General features: G+C 45.3%; 2 protein-coding genes across 2 annotated transcripts; both read left to right on the forward strand.

Annotated features, from left to right (window-relative positions):
* The first annotated feature begins 718 nt into the window (after positions 1-718).
* Positions 719-7,888, forward strand: LOC147360130 (eppin-like). Its single transcript, XM_086330850.1, has 4 exons — positions 719-891; positions 2,384-2,511; positions 6,887-7,054; positions 7,575-7,888. The coding sequence occupies exons 1-4, from the start codon at positions 797-799 to the stop codon at positions 7,586-7,588; spliced, it is 405 nt and encodes a 134-aa protein (XP_086186976.1). The 5' UTR covers positions 719-796; the 3' UTR covers positions 7,589-7,888.
* Positions 7,889-13,780: 5,892 nt separating this feature from the next.
* Positions 13,781-17,281, forward strand: LOC147360131 (WAP four-disulfide core domain protein 6A-like). Its single transcript, XM_086330851.1, has 3 exons — positions 13,781-13,871; positions 15,103-15,234; positions 16,557-17,281. The coding sequence occupies exons 1-3, from the start codon at positions 13,781-13,783 to the stop codon at positions 16,745-16,747; spliced, it is 414 nt and encodes a 137-aa protein (XP_086186977.1). The 3' UTR covers positions 16,748-17,281.
* Positions 17,282-17,291: the final 10 nt, after the last annotated feature.

Raw genomic sequence — 17,291 nt, forward strand, 5'->3', positions numbered from 1 at the left:
TGACATTTACTGAATTGTGGTCTCAGGCACGTCTCTTCCCTTCACAGTTCCCCATCAGACAACAGGGAGTTTGCACCAGATGGTAGATGGTCTGTACAAGCTCCAACCTTCCTGACCCTCCCTCCTGCTCTCAGGACAATGCAATCTGGACAAACGTTATCTGCAAACTCTGCTATCAGCCTGCTTCCTCCTCCCCACATCACTCTGGGGTAACATCTTTACTCTTTGGTCTTAGTCAGAGTTTGAGTGGAGTGAGCCAAAGAGAAAAAGGACGATGGGAGGCCAGTGTGGGAGAGGGAGCAAAGAAACATAGGGACCATGGGAGACTTACAGAAACAAAGAGATACTAAGAGCTTAATAGATGCACATGGATCAAACAAAACAAGAAGGGGTGTGCCAGTTGAAATGGAAAGTGAAAAGAGAATGAGGTCCTCCTACAACTCTCAAAGTTATCAAGATGAAGACCTCCGATGGTGGCATTCACTCCTAATCTAGCCTGGAAAATGAGAGCAGCTTTGCCCACTTTCTCTGGTTGACCAGAAGACCCACTGCAGTTGAGGGGGCTAACAATCAAGAGCCACCCGTAAGAGACCCTTGCCCAGGGCTGTGGGATGTGGATGCCAGCTAGTCACGTTGATGACCTCAGGAACCCAGTGTTCCCACCAGGAAAGGAGGTGGTTGGCTTGACTCCAGCTCTCAAGTATCCAAGACACTGACCACTGAAAGATTAGGCTGGACAAAGGCAGCCAGACATTTTTATGGTCTGGAACAACCAGCAGGACAGCTTTCCTTCAGAATGGAGTCTTCTGTTCTTCTGAGCCTCTTGGTGCTATCCCTCCTTCTGGTGAATGTCCAGGGACCTGCTCTGACTGATTGGTTCTTTCCCCGTAAGTACTGGGGCCTCAGCCCTTGCCCTGGAGAGAAAGAATATGGCTGGGAGGAAGAAACAAGCTTTCCACCACCTTAGCCCTGGGCCTGGGCTAGAGATGAGGGAGATACTTGGGTTATTTCTTCCCTTTTTCTTTTCTATGGAAGATCTCTTCAGTGAATGCAAGAATCCAGACCTGGGCAATTCGTATTTTCAGCCCCTTTGAAAGGGAAGGTCTTTTTGAGTTGAGGTGGGGTGGTGGGGTGTGTATCACAAAATCTAGCATTTAGGGGAGGGGCTGTAAAGATCTGGGATGCGTAAGGGACTTTTCCCTCACCCCATGACAAAAATAGCCCCCTTTCTTGAAACGCCACCTCTATTAACTCCTGAGTCTTTCAAATGTAGTTCTAGAAAGTGTTCCCACCTCCCCAGGGGTTCCTTGACTTTTTGAAATTCCTTTGAATTTAAGACAGTAATACTCCATGCCTGGCATGCTGCAGTCCATGGGGTCGCAAAGAGTCGGACACGACTGAGCGACTGAATAACGACAAATAGAGTAATATTGATAATTGCTACCATTTACTGAAAAATCTGAAAGTAGGGATTTAAAGAGAGGGAGTCAGACTTGGTGGGTACAAATTCTGCTTAAATTCCCTGTGCTTCAGTTTCCTCATCTGAAAAGTGGGGAATATTAATAGAATTAGCTTCATATAACAATTATGGCGATTATGTGAGATAACCTCTTTACAATGGTTGGAAGAGTGCTAGGCTTATGGTTAACTTAACCAGTGTTAGTTAATATTACTGGGCATCTGTGACGATGATTATAGCTTTACAGGCTTTGTCTTAATTCTTCGTCACCTCTCTGTAAGGCTAAAAGGATTTTATAAATGAAGAAACCAAAGTTCAGAGACAGTAAGTGGTAAACCAAGGATGAGAATTAAAAAACCCAGCTGTCTGACTACCAGGGTGAACAATATTGCTGCACAATAGCGCCCCCCAGAGGAACTCCCAAACACTGTTTTCTCAACCAGCCCAAAGCGACTAGATTGGCTTAGTTACACCAGGGGCTTTCAATGGGCTATTTTGCCTTCCAGGGAACACTGACAATGTCTAGAGGCTTTTTTGGTTGTCACAACCCGGGAGTGCTACCGGCAGTCTAGTGGGTAGGGGCCAGGGGTGCTGCCAAACGTCCTACAGTGGACGCTCTACAAAAGGACAACCCTCCTCTACCCATCAAATAATTATCTGGCCCAAATGCCTCCAGTGCCTAGGTTGAGAAATCTTGCCTTAGCGGGCGGGGCTAGGGGAAAGGAGGCAGAGAGTGAGGGGTGGTCAGGAGAAAGGTCGCTGCAGGCAGCCCTGGGAAATAAATGAAAGTCCCCCAGGAAAAGGACCCCTGGGGATGAGCAAAGTGAAAGCAAACTCCCCTGACTCCCCAGAATTGCCTTGGGTCTGGACAAGTGTGGACACTGTGACTGTAAGACTCATGGTTGTCGGTCCTTCCCTAGAGAGATGCCCCAGAATCCAGGGTAATTGTGAATTCAAAGAAAGGGATGAATGTTCAAAGAACAAAAAGTGCCCGAAGCATGAGAAGTGTTGCTTCTTCAGCTGCGGAAGAAAATGCTTAAACCTCCAACAAGGTAAACACATATTGAGAGCCTCAATAACCAACCCCTCTACCTGTATCCTCCCCTTCTGCTCCTCTGGGCTGGCCCTGTCCCTTGTTCACTAAGGGCTGGTCTCTGAGCAAGACTGCTGGACTTGGGAAACCTGAAATTTAGATATATCACCGCCCCTATTTTGATGTTTGACATTAGGGGGTATCTTTATCCTGTTGGGCTTCAGGTTCCGCAAGCAAAATCTAGGTATAAGGTTGGGATTGAACCACAAAGTCTCTTGGCTCCTTTCCACTCTTATTATTTTCTTACTATTTTTTTTTTTAACCCTTATGATTTTCTTAGTCCCCAGGGGGTCTGGCAGCCCACTCCAGTGTTCTTGCCTGGAGAATCCCATGGGCGGAGAAGCCTGGTAGGCTGCAGTCCATGGGGTCGCACAGAGTCGGACACGACTGAAGCGATGCGGCAACAGCAGCAAGGGGGCCGCTATCGGTTCACCATATATCAACATTGTTGCTGCAAATGATAATTAAGATGTTTGTATTTCTTAAAAATACAAAAAAATAGCTTTTTGCTCCAGATTCACTGCTTGCCTATACAAATCCACTTTAGCATTAGGAAATCTTTGCTGACCACTCCAGACCAGAGGGCCTATCCTTGCTGATGCAGTCTTAACTCCATGCCCATCTACCTCAGCTCCAGAAAGACTATCAACAAATTTTTTTTAATTAAAGTGTAATGTATATGTATTACATTATACGTAGGGTCCCTTCGCTGTTCACCTGAAATTACCATAACATTGTTAATCGACTGTACTCCAATACAAAATAAAAAGTTTAAATTTTGAAAAAAAAATAAAGACAAAAGTTAAAGTATAGTTCCTTACAATGTTTCAGGTGTACAACAAAGTGATTCATATATATATATATTCTTTTCAGTTTCCTTTCCATTGTTAATCATTACAAGATGCTGAATGTAGTTCTATATGTGCTATACAGTAGGTTTTTGTTGTTTATCTATTTTATATATAGTAGGATGTATCTATTAGTCCCAAACTCCTAATTTATCCCTTCTCCTTCCTTTCCCTTTTGGTGACCATAAGTTTGTTTTCTATGTCTGTTGAATCTATTAAGACTATCAGAGATTCTTTATTCACTCATTTAAGAAATGTTTGTTGAGTGTCTCTGAGACGTATAATAGGATTTGACCTATTATAAAGAGGTTGAGGAAGCCTTCCCTGAGAAAGTAAAACTAGAGTTGAGTTCAGAAGGATGGGCAGCAAATTTCGGGGAAAAGTGGGTGGAAGGGCTTTCCAGGCACAGGCAATGTACACGTACAAAGTCTTGATGGATTCTGGTGCCCCACCATCAAGACTTTGTACATGAGTGTGAACATGGTGAAAGGGAGAAAGGGTCTCGGTAGGTAGGTTCTTGTCGGACGAGGGTCTCACCTTGATCTTAAGACCAATGGAAATTCACTGAGGTGGGTGGGCACATGGTGTGGCTTTTACTATGCCTACGAGACAGGAATGGAGTGACTTAAAGAACTTCAAGATGAAAAAAATATGGTTTCTTGGAGTAAGTAGCTGAGAGGGTGGGGAAGAGTCGGATGTGTCTGAAAGGCAAGTAGGAAGTGAAGTCAACAGGGCTCGACAGTGGAGTAGACTGGACAGGCAGGGGGACAGTGGGTTGTTCGTCTGCCTATAGTTGAGGAATTCTGGACGCAGACTTCCTGAGTTCAAATCTTAGCTCCAGTTCTCACCAGCCTATTTATCTTGGGCAAATGAACCACTTTCCCTTTTGACGCCTCAGTTTCTAGATAGCAAAAAGACTAATGTTAAAGGTTATTTGAAAGATCAAATATGTTTATGCAGGTGAAATGCTTAGGGCAATGCCTGGCATCTAATAGTCACGTGACACATGTTAGCTCACATTATTCAGTCATTCATGACTGGGAGCTCCTATATAACAGAGGCCATACTTTTGTCTCTTTAAGCACTGAGCACGTAGTAGGTGCTCAAGGAATGACTTATTCAGTTCCAGGCAGGATACATTTTGTTTTACCCTCAGCATTTGCAAAATCCTACACTGTGCATGACCACCTGCTAAGAATGGGGTTCCAAGATGAAATCAGACATGGTCTCTGCTCACTACCTCACAGAAGCTCACCACCTCATAGATGAGACTGAAGATGAAAAAAATGGCAAACGCACTCACATGACTCAGAAGCACAGTAGAAAAATGCAGGATCGAGTGAGGCACCTGTGGGGGTGCGGTGTGGAGAATGGAGTTCAAGATGCCATAGTGGAGTTGATGTCTGGGAAGGGTTTTGAAGGGAGAATAAGAGTGTGATTAATGAACAATGGAAGGCTGGCAGAGGGAATATGGAGTGAAAGGTGTGTGTGGGGGGGGGGCGGGTGTTGAAGATTGTGGAAGCCTGAAGCTCAAAAGGGGACTGTGGTAGGGGAGGAGGCCAGAGCGCCAAACAGGAGCCAGACGAAGTGTCTCTAGGCCACGGAAGACCTGCTCATGAAGTCAAGTCTTAGCTGTGGAATGACACAATTAGCTTGGTCTCGGATCCGTCAGGTCCTTCTCTCTGGTGGGCAGCAGGAAGGACTGATTGTAGGAGCCAAGGATAGAGGCTGGAAGATCAATATGAGGCTCTCTCAACAGCCTGAGACTTAAGGAGAGGGGCAGACAGGTGAGCTTTGAGAAGGTAAAAATCAACAGAACTCAACTGTTTAGCTGTGGGAATTGACTCTTGGGGAACTTACAGTTTAGCCTGGACCTGTGTTAGTTTGCTAGGACTGTTGTAACAAAGCAGCACCGACAAGATGGCTTAAACCGCAGAAGTGTATTGTCTCACCATTCTGCAGGCTAGAAGTTCAGGGTCACGTGTTGGCAAGTTGGTTGATTCTTTGTCAGGTGGGGAGGGAGGATCTGTTTCACACCTCTTCCTCTAACTTCTGGTGGTTTGCTGGCAATCTCCGGTGTTCTGTGCCATGAAGATCCTCGATCTTCATGTTCACATGCTGTCCTCCCTGTGTTTGTGTCCGTGTCAGAATTTACCCTTTTATTATTAATTTTTTTATTGGAGTATAATTAATTTACAATGCTATCTTACTTTCAGGTATACAGTACAGTGAATCGGTAATACGTTTATCCACTCTTTTTAAGATTCTTTTCCCATATAGGCCATTAGAAAATATAGAGTAGAGTTCCCTGCACTATACAGTGGGTCTTTGCTGCTGCTGCTAAGTCGCCTCAGTCGTGTCCAACTCTGTGCGACCCCACAGACGGCAGCCCACCAGGCTCTCCCGTCCCTGGGATTCTCCAGGCAAGAACACTGGAGTGGGTTGCCATTTCCTTCTCCAATGCATGAAAGTGAAAAGTGAAAGTGAAGTTGATCAGTCGTGTCTGATTCTTAGCGACCTCACGGACTGCAGCCTACCAGGCTCCTCCGTCCATAGGATTTTCCAGGCAAGAGTACTGGAGTGGGGTGCCATACTAGTTATCTATTAGAACTTGTCCTTTTTAAGGGACACCAGTCATTTTGGATTAGGGGCCCATCCCATCCCAGTATGGCCTCATCTTAACTAATGATATAGGCCCCAATTTTATTTCCAAACAGGGTCCTTCTGAGGTGCTGAGGGCTAGGTTTTCAGTGTATGAACTGGAATTGGAGGGGGACTCAATCCATAACAGGACAGAAGCTAACTGCAGAGAAAAAAGGGGCTTGACAATCTGAAAAACTACCCCTTCCATTCCCTGCATGGACTTGTCCTTGACTCTGACCCCATATTCTCTTTCTTTGGCATGGATTGGAGGGCAGAGTAAGTGGCTTATAATTTGGCAGTTTTGAGGCACTCCTGTATCCATTCAGAACGAATTTATTGAGCACCTAGTCTTGCCAGGCACTGTGCTGGAAGCTGCACATTTAGATACAATCAAGGAGCTCAAAACGTAGCGGGCCTTGAGGGCGGTCTTATTTGCACCTCAGGACAGCCCGAGTGACGAGCAGGGTGGGATTTTGCATCCTCATTTAACTGAAGTCAAGGACAAGACTGGTAATGTGGGAGGTCAATGTGCGTGCCCCGAATTAAGTGCACAGCCCTGAAAACAGAGGCTCCTCACTCTCAGGGGAGACACTGAGTCCAGTGACCTGAAGGGAAAGTGGGGACCTGACCTGATGTTCCCTGGGGATGCAGATAGCCAAACAGCTCTGTTCTGGTCTACAAATAGGCAAATATATCAATGGAACTGGGCTCCCAAGGTGTGAAAAGGTAAAAGGAGCTTGTTTGGTTTCGTCTGTGCTAGTTACTAGGGGGACAATAACAGCTGCTTTTTTTTTTTTTTTGGTGTGGGCACTTTAAAATCTCAACTCTGGCATCTCCCTGCAGACATATGCAGCATGCCCAAAGAAGCTGGCCCCTGCATGGCTCTTTTCCATCGTTGGTGGTATGATAAGACAAATAATTCTTGCTCCAGCTTCATCTATGGTGGTTGTAGAGGAAACAATAACAATTTCCAATCCCAAGCCGTGTGCCAGAGCGCCTGCTCTGCAAAGGGTGAGTCCCAGGGGCCCCAGTCTCTCATCCTTGCCAGGGGGGGAGTGTGGGTGTTGCTTGGCCCATACCAGAATAGTTGCATCCTTGACAGACCAAGTGAAGATCAGGAACTGACCAGCCACGATCAGCAGGTAAGAATGAACCTTGCAGAGGGTGGGACCATGGCTTGCTGGGAAACTGAGGTTGGGAGGGGGTGTGGTTGTGGATCAAAGCTGGCAAGTATTAGGAGTGGGAGAGGATGCAGACATGGTGAGATCTCAGAGACCAACTTCAGAGAGATCACAGGACATCCAGCCTAGTGCTGGAGAGGTGGACCAATCACCCCTTCCAGGCCATCAATTTCCCCTCATGAGTCTTCGCCAGCAACCCACTCCCAGCCACATCCCATTCAGAGTTTTCCAGAAAAACCCACTTCCTTTTAGTCTTCTGTGAAAAGATGTACAAACATAACTTCAAGATTAGTTTGGAAAATAAGCTGAGTCCTAGAAGCTCAGTTGGTCCTATCCTCCGTTCTCAACAGGCTCTAATTCCTGAATGTGAAAGGATACACTGCAGCTGCCACCGGGATTCAGTTTATGACCAAGCGCTGTCCACGTGGCTGCAGATGATCCAGGCTGGCCTCCACTGTTCCACTTCCAGTGTTCCAAGGCCTTAGAGCTCCCCTAAACTGAATCCTGGTGCCTGTCTCCCCTTTCTCCATCTCAGCCTCTTTTTAGACATAATCTTTCTCTTTTGATCCCATCTCTATGCTTCTTATCTTTATGTACAACTTCTAGAGCTGCTTGTTTATATCTGTGAAGCTCTCATTTTCCCCAATAAAGCACTTTATTTAGTCTTGTGCCTCTGAGGCTGAATAATTTACGTCTATTGGCATATTACACTTTGCAGGGAGTAAAGGGTCATTGAGGTTTCTGGTGACAGCATTAAAGGGAATGAAGATACTCAGAACCTTGAGAGTTGAGGATTCCAAGGGCATTACTATACTATTCCTCTGTTTTTTCAAAGCATCATATGGCCCTTTTAAGGCAAGAGCTCTTGGGTGCTACTCCTTTCTAGGAGAAGGGCATGGGTGAAAGTAAGTTTATTTGGGATCTTTCAAGAAATACAAGTTGAGGAGTGGGATAAGTGATACAAAGAAGAGAGGAGTTGATTATGTGTTCGTTACTGTGGTGGGAAAATGCAGCTTAATCCCATTAGGGACCTTCCAAAGAACTTTGTAAAACCTGCCTTTGAATTTCTTCATTCATGAGAAAGCTGAGGTGTTTAGTCATTGATTTTCATCCTCTACTGGATGCAATGTTGGTTGTTAAATCCCTCACTCTTCCAGACTCTTCTGCATGCAAGCTGACCAAGTTCCTAGGAAGTCAGAGAGAACTCCGAGCAGAGAAGCAGAGCTCTGATACTTGAAGTGGGAAGCTATTGGTGTGCATCGGATATAATTCAGCCACTGGAGCTTCCGCGGTCGCCCAGTAGTTGGGACTCCGCACTTCCACTGCAGGGGGTGTGCATTCAATTGCTTGTCAGGGAACAGAGATCCTGTGTGCTGTGGCCAAAAACAAAACAAAATTTAGCCATAAAAAGGAATGAAGCACTAATGCATGCTACACTGTGGATGAACCTCAAAAACATTCCACTAAGAAGTCACACAGGGGCGGTAGCTGAGAGGAGCTACCCCAGGTCCGAGGTAAGGAGCAGCGGCTGTGCTTTGTTAGAGCAGCGGTGAAGAGATACCCCACGTCCAAGGTAAGAGAAACCCAAGTAAGATGGTAGGCGCTGAGAGAGGGCATCAGAGGGCAGACAGACTGAAACCACAATCACAGACAACAGGCCAGTCTGATCACACGGACCACAGCCTTGTCTAACTCAATGAAACTAAGCCATGCCGTATGGGGCCACCCAAGATGGGCGGGTCATGGTGGAGAGGTCTGACAGAATGTGGTCCACTGGAGAAGGGAATGGCAAACCACTTCAGTATTCTTGTCTTGAGAACCCCATGAACAGTGTGAAAAGGTAAAAATATAGGACACTGAAAGATGAACCCCCTGGGTCGGTAGGCGCCCAGTATGCTACTGGAGATCAGTGGAGAAATAACTTCAGAAAGAATGAAGGGATGGAGCCAAAGCAAAAACAACACCTAGTTGTGGATGAGACTGGTGATAGAAGCGAGGTTCAATGCTGTAAAGAGCCATAAATGTAGCATTTTGAAGTAGCTGGGAAAAGTATTCATTTTTGCTTGCATATTTGTTAATATCTTTACTCCATAAATTGCTGTTACTAAAATCAATACTAAAAGAATGAAAATAAAGTGTTCATTTGCTTTTTTGCTAAAAAAAAAAAAAAGAGCAATATTGCATAGGGACCTGGAATGTCAGGTCCATGAATCAAGGCAAATTGGAAGTGGTCAAACAGGAGATGGCAAGAGTGAACATCTACATTTTGGGAATCACTGAACTAAAATGGACTGGAATGGGTGAATTTAGCTCAGATGACCTTTATATCTACTACTGTGGGCAGGAATCCCTTAGAAGAAATGGAGTAGCCATCATAGTCAACAAAAGAGTCCAAAATGCAGTATGTGGATGCAATCTCAAAAACAACACAATGATCTCTGTTCATTTCCAAGGCAAACCATTCAATATCATGGTAATCCAAGTCTATGCCCTGACCAGTAATGCTGAAGAAGCTGAAGTTGAACAGTTCTATGAAGACCTACAAGACCTTCTAGAACTAACACCCAAAAAAGATGTCCTTTTCGTTATAGGGGACTGGAATGTAAAAGTAGGAAGTCAAGAAACACCTGGAGTAACAGGCAAATTTGGCCTTGGAGTACAGAATGAAGCAGGGCAAAGGCTAATAGAGTTCTGCCAAGAGAAAGCACTAGTCATAGCAAACACCCTCTTCCAACAACACAAGAGAAGACTCTACACGTGGACATCACCAGATGGTCAACACTGAAATTAGATTGATTATATTCTTTGCAGCCAAATATAGAGAAGCTCTATACAGTCAGCAAAAACAAGACCAGGAGCTGACTGTAGCTCAGATCATGAACTCCTTGTTGCCAAATTCAGACTGAAATTGAAGAAAGTGGGAAAAACCACTAGACCATTCAGGTATGACCTAAATCAAATCCCTTATGACTATATAGTGGAAGTGAGAAATAGATTTAAGGGACTAAATCTGATAGACAGAGTGCCTGATGAACTATGGATGGAGGTTCGTGACATTGTACAGGAGACAGGGATCAAGACCATCCCCAAGAAAAAGAAATGCATAAAAGCAAAATGGCTGTCTGAGGAGGCCTTACAAATAGCTGTGAAAAGAAGGGAAGCTAAAAGCAAAGGAGAAAAGGAAAGACCTACCATTTGAATGCAGAGTTCCAAAGAATAGCAAGGAGAGATAAAAAAGCCTTCCTCAGCAATCAATGCAAAGAAATAGAGGAAAACAACAGAATGGGAAAGACTAGAGATCTCTTTAAGAAAATTAGAGATACCAAGGGAACATTCATGCCAAGATGGGCTCGATAAAGGACAGAAATGGTAGGGACCTAACAAAAGCAGAAGACATTAGAAGAGGTGGCAAGAATACACAGAAGAACTGTACAAAAAAGATCTTCACGACCCAGATAATCACGATGGTGTGATCACTCACCTAGAGCCAGACATCCTGGAATGTGAAGTCAAGTGGGCCTTAGAAAGCATCACTATGAACAAAGCTAGTGGAGATGATGGAATTCCAGTTGAGCTATTTCAAATCCTGAAAGATGATGCTGTGAAAGTGCTGCACTCAATATGCCAGCAAATTTGGAAAACTCAGCAGTGGCCACAGGACTAGAAAAGGTCAGTTTTCATTCCAATCCCAAAGAAAGGCAATGCCAAAGAAAGCTCAAACTACCGCAGAATTGCACTCATCTCACATGCTAGTAAAGTAATGCTTAAAATTCTCTAAGCCAGGCTTCAGCAATACGTGAACCGTGAACTTCCAGATGTTCAAGCTGGTTTTAGAAAAGGCAGAGGAACCAGAGATCAAATTGCCAACATCCGCTGGGTCATCAAAAAAGCAAAAGAGAGTTCCAGAAAAACATCTATTTCTGCTTTATTGACTATGCCAAAGCCTTTGACTGTGTGGCTCACAATAAACTGTGGAAAATTCTGAAAAAGATGGGAATACCAGACCACCTGATCTGCCTCTTGAGAAATTTGTATGCAGGTCAGGAAGCAACAGTTAGAACTGGACATGGAACAAGAGACTGGTTCCAAATAGGAAAAGGAGTACATCAAGGCTGTATATTGTCACCCTGTTTATTTAACTTACATACAGAGTACATCATGAGAGACGCTGGGCTGGAAGAAGCACAAGCTGGAATCAAGACTGCAGGGAGAGATATCAATAACCTCAGATATGCAGATGACACCACCCTTATGGCAGAAAGTGAAGAAGTACTAAAGAGCCTCTTGATGAAAGTGAAAGTGGAGAGTGAAAAAGTTGGCTTAAAGCTCAACATTCAGAAAACGAAGATCATGGCATCCAGTCCCATCTCTTCATGGCAAATAGATGGGGAAACAGTGGCTGACTTTATTTTTCTGGGCTTCAAAATCACTGCAGATAGTGATTGCAGCCATGAAATTAAAAGACGCTTACTCCTTGGAAGGAAAGTTACGACCAACCTAGACAGCATATTAAAAAGCAGGGACATGACTTTGCCAACAAAGGTCCATCTAGTCAAGTCAAGACAAGTCTAGTCAAGGCTATGGTTTTTCCAGTGGTCATGTATGGATGTGAGAGTTGGACTGTGAAGAAAGCTGAGTGCCGAAGAATAGATGCTTTTAAACTGTGGTGTTGGAGAAGACTCTTGAGAGTCCCTTGGACTGCAATGAGATCCAATCAGTCCATCCTAAAGGAGATCAGTCCTGGGTGTTCATTGGAAGGACTGATGTTGAAGCTGAAACTCCAATACTTTGGCCACCTGATGCTGAGAGCTGACTCATTGGAAAAGACCCTGATGCTGGAAAAGATTGAGGGCAGGAGAAGAAGGGGATGACAGAGGATGAGATGGCTGGATGGCATCACTGACTCAATGGACATGGGCTTGGGTGGACTCTGGGAGTTGGTGATGGACAGGGAGGCCTGGTGTGCTGCAGTTCGTGGGGTCTCAAAGAGTAGGACACGACTGAGTGACTGAACTGAACTGAATAAATCACACACAAAAAGTCATATACTATGAGATTCTATTTACATGAACTATCCAGAACAGGTAAATCCATAAAGATAAAAAGAGAATAGTGGCTGCTAGGGGCTGGAATAGGCTGGAGAGGGTGTAGAGTGACTGCTAATGGTATGAGGTTTTCTTTAGGAGTGATGAAAATGTTTTGGAATTAATAAAGGTGAAAGGTGCAATATTATGAAGGTACTGAAAAGCTACTGCACTGTTACTTTAAAATTCTTGATGTTATGTAATATGAATTTCACCTCAGTTTACAAAATGGATTAGGAAAAAAAATAACGAACTAGAACTGTCTCCTACAGCTGCAAGTAAAATCAGAGACAAGCCAAGAATATGACCTACGGATGCTGCAAGCCTTAGATTGGAAAGTTCAACAGAACATTCTTCAGGCCCCACTGCTGCAGCTAGCTATGAGGTCATAACTGACATTTATTCCCCCCTCCTCCACTCCCTGCATCACTGATTCCAAAGTACACTCAGAGGTGATAGAAGCTCTCCGTTAGCTATAACCTCCTCTCCTGCTTTCAAAGCACCACAACTTTAACAGGCACTCTGAATATTTGGTTCATTCTGAAATCAGCCTGTTTCTTCCCCCACATGCTACTCATGACAATACCTTTACTCTTTGACAATGATTAAAGAACAGTGGTGCCTATCCAGTTAGGTGGTGCTGTGGTAAAGAATCCACCCATCAATGCAGGAGATGCAGGGATCTTTGATCCCTGAGTCAGGAAGATCCCCTGGAAAAGGAAATGGCAACCCACTCCAGGATTCTTGCCTGGAAAATCCCACTGACAGAGGAACCTGGCAGGTTACAGTCTGTAAGGTCATAAAGAATTGGACACAACTGAATGACTGAGCACGCACACACAATGAAAAGGGGTGGCCCAAAAAGAAGGAAGAGAAAGACAGAAGAGAGATGAATGGCAGGGAGAAAGAGAAACAGACAGAGGGAAATGCAAAGAAAAAGAGAGAAATAATAGGCAGTATAACAGAAAGGTGTCAAGAGAAGGAAAAACAAACAAAAAACAAAAGCAGTGTGAGAAAAATAAGCAGACCAAAATAGATATGTCAGGAGAAGAGTAAGATTAGAAAGAGACAAGAGAACTGGGATCTTCGTGATCTCCAAACTCCCCCTGGAAAACAGAAGATCCTGAAATCAAATATACCCTTCTGCTTAGGGGGTCTAGAAGCCCCTGACAAGCTTTGTTCTCCTCCCTGGTTGACCAGAAAGCCAGACAGCCTCAATGAGATGAGAAGAGGGAGCTGTCCATCAAAGAGCTCTTCCCCACAAGGGTTGATGTTGTGGGAGTCAGCTAGTCCCACTGACGGCCTCCGGGGCTTGTCGTTCTCCAGAAGAGGGAGTGTGGCTGGCTTGGCTCCAGTGATGTGTGGTTTCCTGGAGTGTCAAGGTAGGCCGGGGCAGCCAAAGTTCAGAAGCAGAAGCTGCAGAGCAGGAGTTCCTGGTTTTGGTGCTGCCAGCCAGGCGAGTCCCTCCTATAATGGGGTTCCTCAGAGTTTTGCCAATCCTGATACTATTCATTCTCTTGGGGGGTGTCCAGGAACCTGGGCTGGTGGAGGCATTCTTTCTAAGTAAGTATCAAAGTAAGTATCAAGGCAAGAATTGAAGACTCAGTCTTCCTAGTGGAGAAACTGAACTTGGCTGGGAGGAAGGAACAAAAATTTTTGCTGATGAGAAATGTGTTCCCCCACCTCTGTCTGGGATCCTGGGGGAGAAAGAACTGTATCCGGAGACTTCCTTTTAGCCCCTTTCCTCCTGGTTAAGATGTCCTTGGTGAATGCAGGAACCCGAGCCTGTGGCAACTGACTTCCCACCATAATTATGAAAGGGCTTCTTCCTGGAAGGGTTTGGATGAAACAGACTAAGGGAAGTTGGGAAAATTCCCCATAAGAAAGGCCACTCCCTGCCCCCAGCACCAGCTACATCAACTTCTAAGTCTTCTCACTGTAGCCTTCCAAAGTCTCCCCACCCCCACACCCGCACCTACAGGGGATCTTTGTCTTTGGGGTAAAGAAGGGTCTTTGAAGGTCCCCGGAAATGCTGACATAATGAAGACCCCTGCCATTAGCAGCAGAGAGAAAACTGAGCCCTCAGATAGCAGCGGAGCCACGCATGGCAGGGCCAAATCTTGTTCCACTCCCTGGTAGCCGTGTGAACTTGGCAAGTTTACAGCACCTCCTTTTTTACACAATGTGAATGGTGACAAAGCTTACCCAGAAGAGCTGTAAGGAGGGCTGAAGGGAAAAGAACAGGGACACAGCAAACACTCAGTCAGTACTGGTTATAATGATGAGCAGGAGGAGGATGGGGATGGCGGGTGGGGATGCTGCTGATGTCCCGGGCAGCTTGACAATGGCTTTACAAGGTTTGTCACATGAATCCTCAAAACAGCCCTCTCGGCAAAGGAAGAAAATCAAGGTTCAGGGACAGTTTCTGCCACACCGAGGGATGCACAGAATTCAAAAGCCCTGATTCCAGAAAGGGAGTTCGCAACCACTGAGAGCTGCAACCCCCCCTGCCCCCAGCCAGGGAACATCCAAATACGGAAAGGCCAAGTGACCAGAATAGTCCTGGGACGAGCATCTCTGTCCCTGGAACCTTATGGATGATGGGTTTAGAGATCAGATGTTGAGCGGTTATGTGGTTGGGAGTGGGGATATCGTTGGGGAAATTCTGAGCTCCCTGAAGGTGAGAGGTGAAGTGAAAACAGCTTCCCTCCTTTGGTGATGGTGTCCTGGCCCTGGGAAGGGAGGGCTCCAACCCCTTCAAGGTTCCAGATGAGTATATCCTTCTGTCCCTCAGGGCATTGTCCCCGAAACAGGGTAAGATGTGAAATACAAGAAAGAGACCTATGTACGAACAGCAGAGATTGCCCAAAGAAGATGAAATGTTGCCAGTTTAGCTGTGGAAAGAAATGTTTAGATATCGACAAAGGTAACTCACCAATCCCCTGGGTTACCTGACACCCTCACCCCTACGGCTACTTTCTGCCACCTGTGCTGGTATTGTCATACTCTTCCCCTAGCTTGTTGATGACTGGTCTCTGACCAAGAGACCAGATGCATCTTCAACTTGGCACAAATCCTGTCAATGCTGGGCTGGGGAGGGTGTTGACAGACGTGGGTTTCATCTCATTTCTGCCTCTATTTGGGTGTGTGATGTGAGTAATGTAATTTTTCCTCTAAGGGTCTTAGTTTTCCTGTTTCTAAGAAAGGTGTGAGTATTTTGTGATCCTCTGAGGTGCTAAGTAGCTATGGAAGTCTCATCAAATGCCAGCACGGTGGCAGGTGACATGATAGCTATAAAAAACGGGTATATGATCTGTATTTCCTAGCTTCTTTTCTGGTCTCTCTGTCTGTAGAAATTCTGGATGCCTCTCCTAGACATCTTTGATCTCTTACACTCTTTTCTCTCTGCCCTTATCATTGAGCTCTAAAGAAGACCTTGTTCATCAAGCATTATTCATTCATTAAACAAACATTTACTGTGGCCTTGACACCCGTGATGGGCTCCACTTGCTCAATGTAGCCTGGGGGACAGGAAAGGAATCCGTGATTTAAGATCTGAAAGATGGATAGAAGGTAGGAAAAATGGAAGGGAAGACGTTTCTGGCACAGGGAACAGCATGTGCAAAGGCCCTGTGTGAGAAGACACCATCCTCAAGCTAGGAAGCCCAGAGAGCAGAGAAGAGCATGAGTATGGTAAGAGATGAGCACGATAAAGCTAGAGTAGGTAGAGAAAGCTCTGACAAGGCAGGGCCTTGCCAGTCAGAGTAAAGGATCTTGTCTCAATGTTAAAAGCAACAGACTATCTACATTCAAATCCCTTACCATCTATATGTGACCTTAGGGAAGTGACTTAGCCTCTCTGAGTCTCAGTTTGTTCATCTGAAAAATGAAGATGATAAGAGGACCTACCTCATAAGACTATGTGTTAATATATATCAAGTACTGAGAACAATGCCTGACCCTTTAATAACTGTGTGCTCATCGTGCTTCAGACTCTGAGGTTCTAAAGAACTCTATTTGTACCTCCTAGGGCTGTGCACAAAACAGCTGCTCAGTAAATGCTTCCGTTCAGGATTTTTTTACTGTAAACATTCCTGAAATATCCATGCAGGATGAGTTCTGTGCCGTGTGCTAAAATTTTCATGCCTTTGCATCCCACTGTCCTTCCATCCCATGCCTTTGCACATGCTTGGAATGTTCCTTAGGAGGCAGACATCCAAACAGCTCTGCCCCTCAATCTCCCTGCAGATGTGTGCACTTTGCCAAAGGTTCCTGGCCCCTGCAACGCCTACTTTGTGCGCTGGTGGTATGATCAGCAAAAAGAAATCTGCTCCTCATTTATCTATGGAGGTTGCCAAGGGAACAATAACAACTTCCAATCTGAAAGTGTCTGCCATGCTATCTGCCCCCAGAGAAGTAAGTCCCAGTCTCCATGCTAACCTGGGCCACCCTGGGAGGCCTGGTGTTGACTAGTCCATTCCAGAAGCCTGGCAGTCTTGGGGCTTATGATCCAGAGGTAAGAATGCAGCTCACAGAAGGGTAAGTAGAGGATGTTTTGGGAAAGAGAGGGTGGGAAAGGGAGCAGTGGTCCAAGGGATGTGGGTGAATATGAAATGAATGGTGGGTACAGACAGAGTAAGCAGAGGTGGTACAGTAGCTGAGATCAAGTCAGAAGAAGGCCCAGTGAACCGACCCAGAGCTGGGCGCCATGCACCAGCCAGTCGCTCCAGGCCTTAACTTCTATCAAACCTCGTCACTGATTCTTTTTATTTTCTTAAAGTGATTATAGCCAGGGCAACTACATGCTTTATTGACCAAATCAAGATACTTTTAAGAGCGAAGGGAGATGCCATTAATTATTACACTGGGAACAACAGGCATAAACTGGGACTATTGGAAAAACCAGAACACACGATCACTGTATGAGCCCCTGAAGACACTCCACTTCTGTTTTCTCTCCCTGTAAAATGATATAAAAATGAC

The sequence above is a fragment of the Bos grunniens genome, chromosome 13, assembly GCF_055505025.1.
Source record: "Bos grunniens cultivar Pamir isolate PY7600 chromosome 13, Bosgru_T2T1.0, whole genome shotgun sequence".
NCBI lineage: Eukaryota > Metazoa > Chordata > Mammalia > Artiodactyla > Bovidae > Bos > Bos grunniens.

Excerpts from the sequence above, each read along its gene's own strand:
- LOC147360131 (XM_086330851.1), top strand. The coding sequence starts at position 13,781 with ATGGGGTTCCTCAGAGTTTTGCCAATCCTGATACTATTCATTCTCTTG. Across the intron at positions 13,872-15,102 it reads GGTGGAGGCATTCTTTCTAA|GGCATTGTCCCCGAAACAGG; the intron begins GTAAGTATCAAA and ends TCTGTCCCTCAG. Across the intron at positions 15,235-16,556 it reads ATGTTTAGATATCGACAAAG|ATGTGTGCACTTTGCCAAAG; the intron begins GTAACTCACCAA and ends ATCTCCCTGCAG.
- LOC147360130 (XM_086330850.1), top strand. The coding sequence starts at position 797 with ATGGAGTCTTCTGTTCTTCTGAGCCTCTTGGTGCTATCCCTCCTTCTG. Across the intron at positions 892-2,383 it reads GATTGGTTCTTTCCCCGTAA|ATGCCCCAGAATCCAGGGTA; the intron begins GTACTGGGGCCT and ends TTCCCTAGAGAG. Across the intron at positions 2,512-6,886 it reads ATGCTTAAACCTCCAACAAG|ACATATGCAGCATGCCCAAA; the intron begins GTAAACACATAT and ends ATCTCCCTGCAG.